We start from the raw sequence: 17,771 nt of genomic DNA, 5'->3' as shown, positions 1-17,771 counted from the left end.
GGCCTGAGCCACAGCACCCAACCTGATCTTACCCTCTTAAACACTTCCTAAGGACAGATTAATAACATAAATTCATGAACTGATGAGATGACTCAGCAGGTAAAGGCACTTGCTGTTAAACCTGACCACCTGAGTTTGATCCCTAGGTCCTACATAGTAGAAAGTGAGAACTGATTCCAAGCAAGTTGTCATCTGATCTCTACACATGGCACACATACATATACAAGAAATGTAATTAAAAATAAATAAAAAAAGAGGGGCTGGAGAGATGGCTCAGCGGTTAAGAGCACTGATTTCTCTTGCAGAGGACCTGGGTTTGATTCCCAGCACCCACATGGCAGCTACGAACGGTCCTTAACTCCAGTTCCAGGGGAATCCGAGGCACTCTTCTGACCTCCATGGCACTGCACGACACAAGTGCACTCACATACATGCAGGCAATACACTCATCCACATAAAATAAAAAATAAAAAAATATTTTATAAAATTTGTGTAGCACTTTGCAATAATTAACAATCATGTTTGCAAATGCTATCTCATTTGATTAGCACAATAGCTTGTCAGTATTATCTTTAGTTGATTTTGGGGATGGATCCTCAAAGCCAAGAGTTCAGTATTTTAATTGCCAATGTATTAATCATAGAGCCAGGCTGATTTCAAACTCTATACTCTTCTCACAATATTAAGTCCCCATGTGCCCCTGATCTAGGTTTTTGTAGCATCTGAGGTGTCTATAATTTTGCTGGCTGTCTTAACCTAAAACAAAATTATAATGTGAAATAGTATACTATTAACATATTGTTAGGATCCCTCCTGCTCAGTGTCTTGAAATGGGCATCTATTCAAGTGAGGCATCTTCAGGGTTTAGGCTTCCTAAGGTTTCAAAAAAATTGATGTGTCAGGCCAGGTGTGGTGGCATATGCCTTTAATCTCAGCACTCAGGAGGCAGAGGCAGAGGCAGACAGATCTCTGTGAGTTCAAGGCTAGCCTGGTCTACACAGTGAGTTCCAGGCCAGCTAGGGCTATAGGGAGACCAAAAAAATACCAAAAAAAAAAAAAAGTTGTATCTGCATGTAGGTTTGTACACATGTGAGAGTGTATGTGTCCACAGAGTCCAGAAGAGGGTGTTAGATCCCCTGGAGCTGGAGTTACAGCTGGTTGTGAGTAGCCTGACATGGGTGCTAGGAATCAAACTTTGGTCCCCTGCAAGAATAGTGCCTGCTCTTAAATGTTGAACCATCTCTCCAACTCCTAGGATTTTCACAGAAAAAATTGTACTTTATTTGTTCTTTCATGTCATACACATACACCTGGATCATATTCTTCCCCTATTATCCTCTCTTGTCTCCTCCTTCCAAACCCCTTCTTCCTAGCAAGTCCCCTTCCTACTTTCATGTCTCTATTTTTTTATGCCTTACTGCATTTAACTTGGTTTGTTCACATAAGCATGGTTTGGGAGGGAAATCTCTTCCACTTTTTTTTTTTTTTTTTTCTTGGTGCTGAGGATCCAACATAGAGCCTCAAGGATGGTAGGCAAGCACTGTACCACTAGGCTCTACCCACAGCTCCCAAAACCAGATTTTCCAAAGACATTTTAAAAATTTTAATGAGTTTGAGTGTTTTGCTTGCATGTATGTACATACACCCATGTGTGCAATGCCCATGGAGGCCAGAAGAGGGTGTCAGAACCCCTGGAACTGGAGTTACAGATGGTTGTTATTTGCCATGTGGGTGCTGGGAACCAAACCTGGGTCCTCTGCAAGAGGAGTCAGTGGTCTTAACTGCTGAGCCAAAGGGGACTTCAGTCCCTCAAAAAGACTTTCAAAAATCAACATTGCTAGGAGCTGTGGCATACCCTTTTACTCCCAGCACTTGGAGGCAGAAGTAGGAAGATATCTGTGAATTTGAGGCTAGCTAGATCTACATATTGAGCTCCAGGCCAGCTAGGACTACATAGTTAGACTCTGTCTCAGAGGGGAAAAAAAAAAAAAAGGGAAGAATGAGTCTGAGATACAACTCAATAATAGCATTTACCTAGCAGGCTCTGGTTGGATTTATAGCAGTGGAAAAAAAAAATTAAGGTGTGAAATAAAATATTAATTGTATAATTGTAGTATCATAATGACTCTATGAGGTAGGTTTTGAGGCAGGTATTATCTTTGCTGTAGAAAATGAGGTTTGATTTGCCTAAGGGCACAGAACAAATAAGCGGTCAAGTACCAAAGTTAGAACTCAGGAGACCTGGCTCCCAGGTTTATACTGTGAATTTACAACTATGCTTCCCACTACAGTCTACAGTGTATGCCCTTATAAATTCACATCTGAAACTGAGTGTGGTGGTGCATACCTGTAATCCCAGTACATGGGGATGTGGAAAGAAGAGAATCAGAAAGAAGTTCAAGGTCATCTTCAGTGCACAGGTAGTTTGAGGCCAGCCTGAGGTACATAAGACCCTGACTCAAAGAAAAAATATTCACCCCGGAATCAGATTCTTCTGTCTCTCCAATTCAACTTTCCAAACCATCTCCTAAATGCTGTTGCCACTGGACCAATCCAAGTATCTTCTAATTCATTTATTATTAAGTATTTTATTATTTTTATTTTATGTGTGAGTGTATTGCCTGCATGTAGGTAGGTGTACCCATGTGTGAAATGTCCAGAGGTCAAAAGACAGTGTCTGGATCCCCTGGAACTGGAGCAGCTGTTAAGAACATTGGTTGTTCTTGCAGAAGACCCACGTTCAAATCCTAGCACCCACGTGGCAGCTAACAACTGTTCATAACTCCGGTCCCAGGGTATCCAACACCTCTTCTGATCTCCCAAGGCATTGCATAACATGGGTGCACTTACCTACATGCAGGCCATACATGCATACACATAAAATAAAAATAAAAAAATTTTTTAAATGTGTGCGTCTCTGCATGTGGGTATGTGCACATACACATGCAGGTGCCCATGGAGGTCATAAGAGGGCGTCAGATCCTCTGGAGTTATAGGTGGCTGTTAATTGCCTGATGTGGATGCTGAGAACCCACTCAGGTCCTATGGAAGAGCAGGAAGTGCCCTAAACTGCTGAGCCATCTCTTCAGTCCTCTTTTTTTTTTTTGGTGTGTGTGGGGGGGCTGGCGATCAAACCCAGGTCCTCACCCATGCAAGGAGTGTTCGATCCCTGAACAACATCCCAGCCTACCTTAAGAGTCCTAAAGCAGTGCTGTTTTAGGTTCTGACCATCCCAATGATCTGAAAAGACTTCTCTGTACGTATGAAATATAAAAGCGAATTATTGCTCATAACAATACTTGGCCATGGATTTCATACAACCAACATGTTGAACTCTTACTGAAAAGAGGCAGAACAGATGACAGAAAGCACATAGGATCGCCTTTACAATCTCAGGTTCTTTATTTGCAAAACAGAAACTACAAGGGCTACTTCAGAAGGTTGTGAAAAGTAAAGTGTGGGTGAGGAGAGGCTAGAGGAAGAATGGGGGGGGGCTGGTATGCAGCAGGTGGTCAACAAACGATGATTTGTGCTTGACGCACCTCCACCCGTGTCCCCTCCCCCTTATTTATAAATTCTATAAAGACGGGGCTGTTTCTCTTATTTAAAAATGCTCAAGGGTCCTATGCATTAGGGATATTCATTTGATTACTAAGACAGACGCTTTGGTATCTGGACTTAATTACGAACCTACAGGGGCTCTTATGACCTATTAGGCTCTGCGGTTTTGACTTCAGATGTTGGCCACTTCCTAGCTTGGTGACTTCCGCCAGCTAAACCTCTTGAAACCCCAGGTGCCTCCTTTACAAAATGCTCACAGAAGCGCCTACCTCCTAAAGTTATGAAGATCATAGATCATTCGGGTGAGATGCCCCAACCGCACTAGCTACAATTCATTCCGTCCCGACCCCTCGAATTGAGGGTCTCTACGCACGTGCCGGAGAGCATGCCCCGGGCTCGGTTTTCCCCGACCTGTACACCCTAGCCCGGGGGCCAGCCTCTCCTGAACCTCTCGGCTTCAAACCCAGAGTTCACCAAAAGCCACAGGCCAGGCTCTGTGACGACGGAGTTGCGTAAAATCTCTTATAAAAACTTCCTAACGACTCCGCAGTCCGGTCAATAACAGTGGCGGGGCTGAGAAGGAGGAAGCAGGCCCTGAGGGTTTAGCAACTTCCCCAGGTCCTGGAGTCCGAGTGCTGAGCCCGGATTGCAATCGCACACATCTCCGCAGCGGTCCGGATCGGCGGCGTCCGCCCGGGTCCATTCAAACGCCGCCCGGTCCCTCTGCACTCCGGGCCCGGCTTCCGGGCGGCGGCTCCCCTTTTCGCTCCAGAGCCTGAGAGGTGAGGCGGGCGATGGCGTCCGGGGCGAGCGGAAAGCGCCGCCACCCCTCAGCGGGGCGCTGGGTGGTCTCCGGACTGCGGCGCCAGTCACGTGGCGGGGAAGAGGGGGCGGGCGCGCGCGGACAAGGCAAGTGGAGGCGCGAGTTGCCGAGCCGGGTGTATGTATGGCAGGGAGGGGGCGGCAGCCGGGAAGGCCGACTCCACCCCCCTGTGCGCATGCTCCGGCCCCCGCGGGTTATAAGGCAGCCGCGCCTGCCCCGCCAGACAAAGTAGCGAGCAGGGACGTGACTGGCCGGCCGCGTGGGTGCTGCAGCGAGCGAACCCAGCGGCGTGCGAGGTACGCCACCGGGACCCCGGGGTCTGAGGAACTGCGGCCCGTGCCTCCGCGTCACGCACACGCGGGCGCCGCGAGCCGCGCATAACGGTTAGTGGGCGGCTGAGGCGGCAGCGCGCGGCGTGGACTCCGCAGTGCCCTTGGTGCCCTCGTGGGGTCGGGGGAACCCGGCGGGCGCGCGGAAACCTTCGTCCCCCGGGTGGAGGGAGCGGCCCGGCAGAGGGCATCCTGGGCGCGCGCGGCCGTGTGGCCCCCCGACCGCGGCGTGGGTGAAGGGGACCTTGAGGCGTGCGGGTTCTCTATGCGAGCCGCGGGCCCCGTGGTCAGGTGCCGTCCGCTGGGCTGCGGCACTTTCGGGTCGCGGAGCCGGGTGACCTTGGGGGGGACCTTCCCGTCCAGCCTTCCGGAGGCTCCTGGAGAGATGCTTGGATGGGGAAGAGGGACGAGCTGAGGCCGCATCACATGGTGCTCCGCACTCCGGCCGCCTTGCGCTTTGAGGGAAGGGAGTCGGGGCGGGAGTTATTGAGGACTCGTGGCATGCCCGCCCCAACCTCGGGGCCTGCCAATCCTGGTCCCACCTGGTGCCTGGCGAGAGTCGGGTGAGGAGCTGCATTGCGAGCGCCGCGGCTGCAGGCTTCCAGCGTACCTTGCACACAGGGTGGGCAGGCCCGCAGCCTTGGGGGCTGCTAGTGCTGCGGGCTCTTTGTGGTCCAACTTGTGGCTTCCGCGCGTCGGGCGGCGCCCTGGGGCGCCCGGACTCAAGGCGGCCCTGCCGAGAGTCCGGAGGGCGTTACATTTGGTCAGAGAGATGCACGCGCTCTTTGCCAGGACATCCCTATTCCGCGTGTATTTTAATGTTCCATTACCGTGGCGAATTTGGTGCAACCAGCAGTTGCGAAAACTCGTTTCTGATCAGTCTAAACCGGGAAACACGTGTTACTACTTCAGTCCCTTCCCGGGTTTCCAGTGGCTCATTGTAAACCGGGTGGCTATTGATAGTAATTAAACAGTGACAAGCCGTTTTATTTACCATAACTAATTTCAGAATTTTTTCAGGCATTATTCTGAAATAGAACGGGGGTGTAGCTCAGTGGTAGTGGCTCTTGATTAGCCTGGCTTGCCTGAGGGCCCCAAGGTTTGATCTCCCAGCATTGAAAGAAAAAATTTACCCTGGTTTTGAAATGAGTGCACACTGATGTGTGGGATTAGTAACTACTGGAACTGAATTTTGTGAGAGTTTAGAAGAGGGTTGGATAGGAACTATGTCCATAAGCAGTTTATCTAAAATGCCAGCTCACTGAGGCAGAGGCTACATCTGGTGGTTTTTTTTTTGGGGGGGGGGGTTGTTTTTTGTTTTTTTTCCCCAGTAGTAGTAGTTAGGTGCTAAATAGTATTCTCAAATCCAAGTCTTTGGGGATGGGGGTGTGAGAGAAAGTCTCACTATGTAGACCTGGCCTCAGCCTCTGGTATAAATCCAAGAGGCAGGAGGCCTGAGCTACATGGTGAAACCCTGTCCCAAAAAAACAAAACAAAAGTAACCAAGTCTTATAGCCTGGGGTACAACTTTGCCTTCAGATTACCATGGAAATGACTAAGAATTCAAGCCCTTCAGACAGGTAATTACAGGATTTAAACGCCAAACTCAGTGTACTTCAGTAATTCATTGTGGGTTTAAATAGGTACTGTTGTTTCATCAGATTACAGTGACCTTGTTAAATATGCAAGTTATTAGTCTGAGGAGCATTTTGTGAGTTTTAAAGATTTAGCTATAAGCCTTATATAATAGGCTGTAACATCTCTAAACAGATAAGGGAGGAAAAATCATACCACCCTAGTATGAAATGGATTGTTTCAATAGTTACATATTTCATTAAGGCATTTAATAGCTCTGGGAAGGATCTTAAAGTCCGGCTGCTCCATTTTCTTTTTCTTTTTTTTTTTTATGTGTATGCATGTATGTAGGCAAGTGCACCTGTGTTGTGCAATGCCCTCGGAGGAAGAAAGAGGCTGTCCCCTGGAACTGGAGTTACCGACAGTTGTTAGCTACCATGTGGGTGCTGGGATTCAAATCCAGGTCTTCTGCAAGAACAGTGTTCTTAACCACTGAGCCATCTCTCCATCCCCTCATTTTTTTATATTATATATAGATAAGGAATTTGAGGCTAGAGAGGTTAAGTGACTTAACACTTGGGTCTAAAAATTTAATGATTGAGTAGGAACTGTGTCTCTTCTGTCTTTTGACCAACTATCTTGTCAGAATAACACTCTGGAGTTTTCTCAAATTGTAAATGTGAATACCAGTTATGTCAGACTAAAAATAGTTTTATGTTGTTAACTTGCCAACTTGAAGCAGGGTCTCCCTGTAGCTCCAGCTGTCCTGGAACTCACTATGTAGACCAGGCTGGCCTTGAACTCACAAAGATCTGCCTGCCTCTGCCTCCTAAGTGCTGGGACTACAGGCGTGTGTCACCACGCCTGGCTTCTTCCCAACTAATTAAATCCTTCATTCCTGTTATTTCAATCCACTCCTATTATGCATTCCATGCAAGATTCAGATCCCTTGACTGTTTTTGTTGCAGATGACTAGGAAGATGGAACTTAAACACAAGGAAAACAGAAAGTTGTGAATTTTATATATTCAGCAGTTTGTTCCTGACAACCAGGCACAATAAGAGATTTAGACTTCAGTAATGAACAGAGTCTAACATTTCTCCTGGAGTGTATAGTCTAGTTGGAGAACAGATAGATGTGTAATTATCAGAGTAAGTACTCAACAATTATTGAGTTTTAGGGGAAGTATAGATTCCTGTGGGTGCAAATACTGGTGTGAGAAGACACTCAACCTAGAGAAACACTGGGCATGCCTCTGAGGAAATGCTGTTTGATCTGAGACTTGACAAAGGAATAGGTAGGGAGGCCAGGGAGTAATGATGGGTTGAAAGGGCATTTTAGACAGTACTGGAGCTACAGTCAGTACCAGATGCTGTACAAAAACTGAAAGAATTCTACCAAAAGCTAAAGCATGGAGACATCACAGAGAATGGGAGGAAATTGCAAAGTGTCAGCTAGTGGCAGGCCTTGAGTCCTTTTAAGGAACATAGAAGAGATCACACTGTTGATGAAAAGTGGTTTAAGGATTTTAAGTGGGGTTGAAGCTAGCAGATTTGCATTTTAAGAGCATCATTCTGGATACTGTAGAAAGTTCGTAGAGTGGGGGACCACAGTGATGGGCAAGAGTGGGCAATGGTGGGAGTACCCAAGAGAAAGGGAAGGGTTTGGGGTAGTGGACCAGATGCAGGAATCTGATGCAGGAGGGGTTAGGCTCTTGCTCCAGCTTCTAGCTCTGGAGCAAATACAAGTTTATTATCTCCATTTAACCAACAGCAATGCTGAGGTGATTATACCAGAACTGCCTAGCTTATAAAATTGAAAGCCATTTCTGCCCTCTTGTCTGTTTTTGTTGGTGGTGCTAAAATTTTGTTTTCCCTTTACCTTTTTAAACAGTTTAGTGTGGAAATTTTCAGTACAATAGCAGTTGAGCTAGTAGTGTTTCATCTCTACCCCTACGTACTTTCCCTAAGTTCTACTAGGTTGTTATGAAGCAGATCCTAGATGTAATTATTTTATCTGTAAATATTTTGGTCCATATTTTTTTTTTTTTTTTTGGTTTTTGTTTTTTGGTCTTTTGGACACAGAGAGTCTACCTGTAGTCCCAACTGTCACAGAGATCTGCCTGCCTCTGGCTCTGCAGTACTGGGATTAAAGGCATGTGCCACTATGACCAGCTGGTCCGTAGTTCTGAAAGGATTTTTTTTTTTTTTTTTTTTTGGTCTTTTTGAAACAGGGTCTCCCTGTCCTGGAACTCGCTATGTAGACCAGGCTGGCCTTGAACTCACAGAGATCCGCCTGCTTGTGCCTCCCAAGTGCTGGGACTATAGGCACTTGCCGCCACCCCTGGCTTCACCTGCCTTTTTTAAAAAAAAGATATAGAGACAGCTTGTATCCTAAGCTGGCCTGGAACTTGCTATGTAGCCAAGGATGACCTTGAACTTCTAATCCTCCTGCCTCTACTTCCTGTGTACTAGAATTGTAGGTTGTACACAGCCACATTCAGTTTATGCATTCCTTCTGATCAAACTCTTATTAACTGAGCTATAGTCACAGCTATCTGGAAGACAGGATTCTTCAGAAAATTGCAATCACAGTATTGTCCTACCTTAAAAATGAACAGTGGGCCAAGTGTGGTAGTAGCACATGCCTTAAAGAATCCCAGCATTTGGGAGATGGGCAGTGAGATCTTTTGTTCCAGGCCAGCCATGGCTATATAGTAAGACCCTTTATCCCCCCCCCCCAAAAAAAAAAAATTAACACCTCCTTTCCCACCAAAAAAATCCAGAACTTGGGGGCTGGAGAGATGATGGCTCAGGGGTTAAGAGTTCTAACTGCTCTTACAGAGGACCCAGGTTCAATTCTCAGTGCCCACATGGCAGCTAACAGCCATCTGTAACTCCAGTTTTAGGGGATCTGATGCCTTCTGACCAACTAGGGCATTGCACCACACATTGCACAGGCACTCATATACATAAAAGATAATAAAAAAAAATTTTTTTTCTATTATTTTTTTTTATGTGTATGAGTATATTGCCTGTGTGTATGTGAGTGCACTTGTGTCGTGCAATGCCTCGGAGGTCCGAAGAGGGCTTCGGATTCCCCTGGAACTGGAGTTAAGGATGGTTCATAGCCACCATGTAGGTGCTGGGAATTAAACCCAGGTCCTCTGCAAGAGTAGTCAGCGCTCGGAACTGCTGAGCCATCTGTCCAGCCCCCAAAATAAAATGTTTTTAAAAATCCAGAATTCATTTGGCAGATATGGTATTCCAGACTAGTCAGGGCTACATAGTGAGACCTTGTCTCAAAAAGCCCACTACCAGGTACTGGAGAGATGGCTCAGTGGTTAAGAGGACTGGCTGCTCTTGCAGAGGGCTGGGTTTGATTACCAGCACCCACAACCTTCTCTAACTCCAGTTCCAGGGGATCTGAGGCATTGTATAGCATGGGTGCAATACACTCATGCACATAAAATAAAATAATAAATTTTAAAAGCCCACCACCAAATACCCCATCAGTATTCAGATTTCCTGAGTTCTACTTGTTTATTCATTTATCTTGTTTTTAATAGGTTGGCTTGCTTGATTTAGGGTTCAAACAAGAGCACATATTATATTTGATCGTTATTTCTCTGAAATAATTTAACGTATAGATTCTTTCTTCATAATGTATTAAAGGAAATGACATTTTTCTAGTTTACCTTATCCTGAATTTTGATGAATGTGTTGCTCTGGCAGGTTTAACATGAGCTAGTTTAGCGTGCCCCTCTATGTTGTATTTCCTGTAAATTGGGAGCTCAGCTGAAGGCTGAGCAAATAGCAGTTCAGTTTTGATTTCTAAGAGAGGGCCCAGGAGGAAAGAGCAAATGTAATTCATGGGTAGTGCATGCAGCCTACCTGGAGGCACGTGACCTTGGTGTTTCCTCTTTGTTAATATTCACAGTCTGGGGGCTGGAGAGATGGCTCAGTGGTTAAGAACACTGGCTGTTCTTGCAGAAGACCTGGGTTCCAATCCCAGCATCCTTATGGCAGCTAACAGCTGTCTGTAACACCAGTTCCAGGGGATCCAACAGGCTCTTCTGTCCTGCGGGTAGGGCATTGCATGACATGATGCACTTACCTACATGCAGGCAATACATGCATACACATAAAATAAAAATAAAATATATAAAAAATTCACAATCTAGTCCATTGTTTCACTAGTGGTTTGAAAATGGCAGTGATTTAATGTACTACCATTCCTTCTTAATTTATTAACTAGAATGCTTTTATAAAGAGTTGTACAATTTGAATAGAAGGGGACGTTAAAGCACATGAGGTAGGGTTCATTGGGTAGTTCAAGCTAGCTTTCAGTTCACAATCCTAGCCTAGGCTCGCCTTAAACTTCCTCTATACCTGAGGATGGCATTGAACTCCTGATATTCCTGCCTCTACCTCCCAAGTGCTAAAATTAGGCATGAGCCACCATGCCCAGTTTTTGTTTTTATATGTATATATGTGTGTGGGATTTTTTTCTTGTTGTTTTTCTGAGACAAGATCTCACTATGTAGCTCTGGCTGGCAGACCAGTCTAGCTTCAAACTCAGAGATCTGCCTGCCTCTGCCTCCTGAGTACTAAGTTTAAAAGCATGTGCTACCATGCCTGGAATAATCCTATTTTTAATGCAGTATGGTATGCAATTAAAACTCTCTCAATTAGAGAAAAAGACATCAAAATAGATCTTTATGCTACTATTTGGGTTAGAGATACAGATTAGTGGTAGGGGGCTTGCCTTACATGTGAGAGGCCTGAGTTTAATTTATTTGGTGTGTATGTCTGTCTGAGATGGAACATAGTTGCCACTGCACATGTGTAGGAGTCAGAAGACAACTTTGTGGAGTTGATTCTTTTTACATGGGTTCCAAAGATATAGCTGAGGTCATCAGACTTGTGCTGCAAGTGCTTTTGTCCACTGAGCCCTCTCACCACCCCAGATTCCAGATTTTAAATTCTTGAGATGGGTTGTCTTATTTATGATCTGCTTTTTATTTTCAATTACCTCCTGGCTTTCAAGTTTAATGTATTACTTAAAACTCACCAGCCAGGCATGGTGGTGCATGCCTTTAATCCCAGCACTTGAGAGGCAGAAGCAGGCGGATCTCTGAGTTCAAAGCCAGCCTGGTCTGCATAGCAAGTTCCATGCCAGCTGGAGCTACAGGGAGACCCTGTCTCAAAAAGACAACAACAACAAAAAAAACCCAAAACTCTTGTTTTCAATTTCCCTCCAGTCTCCCAAGAGACCTAGTCTTATTACTCTACTATTCTTTCAGATAACCCAGATTAATCCTCTTAGGCCCACTGCTCTACTGCATGTAGGTAGTTGCCAGTTCCTCTCCCCTTTCTGTGTCTTGCATCTGTCTGCCTCTTCTCCATTAGTATTATTGTTACCTGGTTTAGATTGCTGAAGTGATTAATACAGTAGCCTTTTACCTTTTATTATTATCATTATTATTTGTGACAGGGTTTTGTGTAACTCAGGATGACTCATTATTTAGTGACAGATGATTTTCAACATTTGATCTTCCTCCCTCTATCTCCTGAGTGCCAAGATTACAGGCATGAACTACTATATCTGGTTTGTGTATTGCTAATGTCAAACCCAGGGCCTTGTGTATGCAAGGCAAGCATTCTGACTCAGCTATGTCCCCAGCCCTTGCCTGCTATTGCCATTCTCTTCCACTGTGTTAATATAATGTAGTATCAGTTCCTCATATCTCCCTAATTAAAATCACCTCAGACTAGGGAAGATAGCTCCATTACACAAGAATGAAGACCCTCAATCCTTAGAACCCATGTAAAGAAGCTGGGCCTGGGGGCACAGGCTTGTAATCACGGTCTGGGGAGGTGGAGGAAGGGGGATCCTTGGGGCTTTCTCTCAAGCCAGCTTAGCTTACTCTACAAGACCTTGTCTCAAAAAAAAAAAAAAGGTAGACCTCTGACCTGCATATACATGTAAGTGAACATACATGGCACGCATACACACAGATTCTTATGGTGTCCCACTTCCTACCACATTATTTAGATAGAATTCTTATATTGTGAAAACTAATCTTTTAAAATTCTGTATTTAAAATTCCCTAACAAAGCTTTCTTCCCTGTAATTTTCCTTTTCTGTTTTTTTGGGGGGTGTTGGTGGTTAGCGTTTTACTATGAATCTGTATGGTAGAAAGACAAATGTAAGTGACATGTTTGAGTCCTTCTATCATGCAAAGAAGGTAATTAAAAGCAACAGTTAGGGGCTGGAGAGATGATTCAGCAGTTAACACTGGCTGTTCGTGCAGAAGACCCAGGTTCAAATCCAGCACCCACATGGCAGCTAACAACTGTCCATAACTCCAGTTCCAGGGGATCCTGTGGGCATTGCACAACACTGGTGCACTTAACCTACATGCAGGCAATACACACATACACATAAAATAAATAAAATTTTTACTTTTTGGTCTTTTTGAGACAGCGTCTCCCTGTAGCCTCAGCTGGCCTGGAACTAGCTATGTAGACCAGGCTGGCCTCAAACTCACAGAGATCCACCTGCCTCTGCCTCCCGAATGCTGGAAATTAAAGGCATGTGCCACCACACCTGACTTAAAATATTTTAAAAAAAAGCAAAGGTTAGAGTGCTTGCTGCTCTGGAAAAGGATCAGAGTTCCTTTCCCAGCACCCATGTCAAAAGAACTGCTTGTAACTCAACTCCAGGGGATCTGACACCCTCTTCTGTTTTACAGAAGTTGCTGTATTCTCTTGCCATATTCTCCCCCTAAGATACATGCATACACATAATTAAAAATTAAAACTGGGGCTGGAGAGATGGTTCAGCGGTTAAGAACACTGACTGTTCTTGCAGAAGACCTGGGTTCAAATCCCACACCCACATGGCAGCTAACAACTGTCCATAACTCCAGTTCCAGGGGATCTGACAGCCTCTTCTGTCCTCCGCTGGCATTGCATGACATGGGTGCACTTACCTACATGGAGGCAGTACACATACATAAAATTAAAATAAATATTTTTTTAAAAATTAAAACTCAAGGCCAGGCATGGTGGTGCACACCTTTAATCCCAGCAGATTGGGAGGCAGAGGCAGGCAGATCTTTGTGAGTTCAAGGCCAGCTGGGACTACAGGGAGACCCTGTCTCAAAAAGACCAAAAAAAATTAAAACTCTTAAGCATAAAAAACAGCAGTCTTATCAATGTAGCTGTCAGTCTTCTGGGATCGCAGTACACATGGTCATAGGATGAGTTCACATTCCCCTCAGTCTTGAGTTGCTATAAAAGCTGAATCTTTGCAAAATACTGCCGAACATAATATGCTATGACAGGGTCTAGTTCTGTTGATTTTTCCACACTACCCTGTTGCTAGTAACAACCCATAATATTGTTAAATTTGATTTCATTGACTGATTAGTCTTTCCAGGGAAGAGCGCTTACTCAAAATGTATCAAAACCTGCATAACTGATTATTGATTGAAAAAAATGATGTCTTCCCCATGATTCTGTTCTTCCTATATAAATCTTGAAGTGTTTTGTTTGTGTGCTTATTTTGTGATGCTGGGGGTGTGTATTGGTTAATTTTCTCATTGTGACCAAATACCTGATGATAAGCAACTGAAGGGAGGCAGAGTTTATTTTGCATAGCAGCAGGAGACTGGAGACTGGAGGCTCCTTGCTCTCATCTGGGTAGCTCAGGAAGCAGGGCTGAGCTATAAACCTCACCGCCTAGAGAACAGTATATTATTGAATAAATGAGAACTTGGTCAGCAAGTTTGCTCCAGCTGGTAGAGGCAGACCCTGACAACCTGAGATTACTGGACTCCACAAAGTGACAGGAGGGAAAAAGCCCAAATCCTCTGCCCTCCCAGGGCACAGGCATTCACACTCTCACACGCACTCTAAGTAAATTTTGAAAGAAAACATAATGACACTGTTCTGTTTATAAACTGTCTTAGAGTAACAGGGCCTCTCTTTTTCTTTTTTTCTTTTCTTTTTTTTTGTTTGGTTTTTTGTTTGTTTTAGAGTTTGTTTTTATTTGTGTGTGTGTGGAGGGGGCGTGTCCTCAGAGGCCAGAAAAGGACTTTAGATTCCCTGGAGTTATTATAGGCAGTTGTGAGCTTTCTGACATGAATACTGGAAACCAATACCCGTACTGTGTTCTCAGCAAAGCAGTGAGTACTTCTAACTACTGAACCATCCCTGCTGCCCTTTAAGATTTATTTGATTAGGTATATGTGTGCCTCTATGTGTGGGATATGCACATAGGTGGGGGAGCCCGTGGAGAACGAAGTCCTTAGATCCCAGATCCGTGGAGTTAGAGTTAGAGGCAGTTGTGAGCTGCTTTATGTGGGTGCTACAAGAACCATCTTTTTTGTGTGTGTTTTTGAGACAGGGTCTCCCTGTAGCCCCAGCTGTCCTGGAACTCAATATGTAGACCAGACTGGCCTTGAACCACAGATCCGCCTGCCCCTGCCTCCCAAGTGCTGGGACTACAGGCGTGTGCCACCACGCCCAGCATGGATATATATATATATATTTTTTTCTAATGTGTATGAGTGTATTGCCTGCCTGTGTGTAAGTGCACATGTGTTGTGCAGTACGTGTTGTGCAGTGCCCACAGAGGTCAGAAGAGGGTGTCGGATACTTTGGAACTGGAGTTCTGGACAGTTGGTAGCTGCCATGTGGGTGCTGGAAATCAAACCCTGGTCCTCTACAAGAGCAGTCAGTACTCTTAACTGCTGAGCCATCTCTCCAGCCCCCTACTTATGGGTTGTTGTTTTTTTTTTAGCCCCAGCTGTCCTGGAATGCACAGAGATCCACCTGCCTCTGCCTCCTGAGCGTCACCATGCCCTCCTAGTTAATGCATTTTTTTCTTTTGCTTTGTTTTTTGGGATGGGGCTCATTTTGTAGCCTAGGCTGGTCTTGAACTCACTTTGTAGTTCAGGCTGACCTCTTTAACCTGTGGTTATCTTCCTGAGGGCTGAGTTCAACAGTTGTGCACCACCATACCCAACTTAAAACTTTATTCTGACAAGTTTCACAGGTTTTACCAAACTGCCAGAAAGGAATCTGGCACCCAAAAGGATAAACGAATTCCTTTACTTCTTTTCCCATGTAAGAGTGAAGCTAACCAAAACCTATAATGTAAGACTGTAGGTAGACCATGATGTCACAGAATGATGTAATCAGAATGTCACAGGTTAAATAAATTCTTTGACTGTATACTGTTTATCATAAATCCTGACCTCACGAAAGAGAGGGAACAAAATGCTTTATAAGGAAAGTGATTTTCACAATTCAGGCAGAATAATTTTACTTTGTAGTCAGGAAGTATATATTTAAGTGCCATAAATTTATTTATTTATTTATCTTTTTGAGACAGGGTCTCCCTGTAGCCCCAGCTGTCCTGGAACTCACTATGTAGACCAGGCTGGCCTTGAACTCACAGAGATCTGCCTGCCTCTGCCTCCCAGTGCTGGGACTAAAGGCCTGTGCTACCACGCCCAGCTAAGTGCCATAAATTTAAACGGGTATCTTTGTTAGACTGATATTTTAGGAGCTTGATATCAGCAAATGAACATAATTCATTCAAACCCTGTCTTCAGAGTCTGAATTGGAAGAACCTCTAAAGAGGTCATTGAACCTCAGGTTTGAAATCCCTGCCTGCCTCTGCAGATTAGAAATGCACTGCCTAACTTCAGCCTATTGTGATTATGATTTAGTTCTTACTCTGTTAGCATTCTGTCACCTGGAAATCTACTCAGTGGATTAGCAGGAAAGAGAGAGTAGGTTATCAAGTACTCTAAGGAAAATCAAGTGCTCATTTGGAAATAGTATATATATATTTTTAATTTTAATTAAATTAATTAATTAATTAATTTATTTATTTATTTTGGTCTTTTTGAGACAGGATCTCCCTGTAGCCCCAGCTGTCCTGGAACTCACTATGTAGACCAGGCTGGCCTTGAACTCAGATATCCACCTGCCTCTGCCTCCCAAGTGCTGGAATTAAAGGCGTGTGCCACCACACTCAGCCTAAAGGAAATTGTATATTTCCAAAAGATCTAATGACAACATAGTTTAAGATTTATATTATCGACAATTAAAAAGGCCGTTTAAAGACTGGGAATTTGGTGCAGTGGTAGAGTGCTTGTCTAGTGTTCAGTGTATTTAGGAATAATCCTTTACAAAAAGAATCATTCATAACATAGAACAGCATCACTCTTGAACTTACACATAAAACTGCAGTGTTTGCCTTCCTGGATCTGGTTTATTTTGCTCAGCAAGTGCTCTTCAGGGTCCATTCATGTTGTCACAGATGGCAGGATTTTCTTATTTATGAAGCCTTAATCACTGAAAATATGTATCATAAATAGACATTTGGGTTGCTTTTATGTCTTGCTTTTTTAAAAAATTAAACCAGGGGTGGTGGTGCATGCCTTTAATCACAGCACTCAGGAGGCAGAGGCAGACAGATCTCTATGAGTTCAAGGCCAGCCTGGTCTGCATAGTGAGTTCAGGCAAGCTGGGGCTACAGGGAGACCCTGTCTCAAAAAGATAAGTTTGAGGTCAGCCTGGTCTACATAGAAAGTTTTCTAGGCCAGTCAAGGCTACATAGTGACTCTGTATTAAAAAAAAAAAAAAAAAAAAAAAAAAAAAAGAATTTATTTTATGGATGTATGCCTGATGTGTATGTGTGTGGGCACCAACACGTGTCCCATGGTGTTTGTATGGGGTTCACAGGACAGCTTCATAGAGTTTTCCTTCTACTTTTCATGGGTTTCAGGAATCACGCTCAGGTCACCAAACTTGCTCAAAAGTACCTTTACCCCTGAGCTTTCCAGCTCATGTCTTGCCTGTTTTTGACTAATGTTGCAAAGAATGTGCCGTGTAGGTAAATCTTTGGTATCCAGATTTCAGATGATTGTTGGGCTGCTGGAGAGGTGGCTCAGCTCTAAGAACACTGGCTGCCCTTGGCAGTGATCTGGGTTCAGTTCCCATCATTCACATGGTGGTGAACCATCCGTAACTGCAGTTTCAGGGAATCTGATGCCCTCTTCTAGTCTCCTCAGGCATCTCATGACATGGTGCACTTAACATGCAAGCAAACTCTTACACATAAAATAAACAAAATGCTGAAAGTGTAATTGCTGGTTGTAGTCTTAATTTTTTTTTTTATTAATATTGTCCATAGATCTGTAATCCTAGCTGCTTGGAAAGCTAGACAGTAGAATCAAAAAGTTCAGTCCTGCCTAGATTACAGAGCGAGTTCAAGACCAACCTGGACAAATATATACTCCGGGTCTGGGGTACATGCCGTGCGTGCGCGTCATGCGTCGCGCGTGCGCGCGTGCGTGCGTGCGTGCGTGCGTGCGTGTGTGTGTGTGTGTGTGTGTGTGTATGTGTTTCACTGTAGTCAGTTTAATATTGGAAAAGTTGATTTCCTAATCCTTGAAACCT

The 17,771-nt window shown here is 44.5% G+C and overlaps 2 protein-coding genes across 4 annotated transcripts in view; one reads left to right on the top strand and one right to left on the bottom strand.

The window, feature by feature from the left end:
- Window positions 1-3,440: 3,440 nt before the first annotated feature.
- Slc16a1 (solute carrier family 16 member 1) overlaps window positions 3,441-17,771 on the top strand; it is a 33,447-nt gene continuing 19,116 nt past the window's right edge. Inside the window, exon 1 of one of the 3 annotated variants that reach the window (XM_017798419.2) lies at window positions 3,441-4,343. The gene's annotated coding sequence lies outside the window, so the exon portion shown is untranslated. Of the gene's footprint in view, window positions 4,344-4,538; window positions 4,768-17,771 lie in introns of those variants that run through there. The other 2 variants (XM_008833974.3, XM_008833973.3) reach the window with 2 other exon arrangements.
- LOC115070544 (protein transport protein sec31-like) lies at window positions 4,732-17,644 on the bottom strand. The gene is made up of 3 exons (XM_029564002.1): window positions 17,593-17,644; window positions 5,256-5,585; window positions 4,732-5,168 (listed from the first exon to the last, which is right to left on the bottom strand). The coding sequence occupies exons 1-3, from the start codon at window positions 17,642-17,644 to the stop codon at window positions 4,732-4,734; spliced, it is 819 nt and encodes a 272-aa protein (XP_029419862.1).

The sequence above is a fragment of the Nannospalax galili genome, unplaced genomic scaffold, assembly GCF_000622305.1.
Source record: "Nannospalax galili isolate Female #2095 unplaced genomic scaffold, S.galili_v1.0 scaffold475, whole genome shotgun sequence".
NCBI lineage: Eukaryota > Metazoa > Chordata > Mammalia > Rodentia > Spalacidae > Nannospalax > Nannospalax galili.
This window is presented reverse-complemented; position numbering and strand designations above follow the sequence as displayed.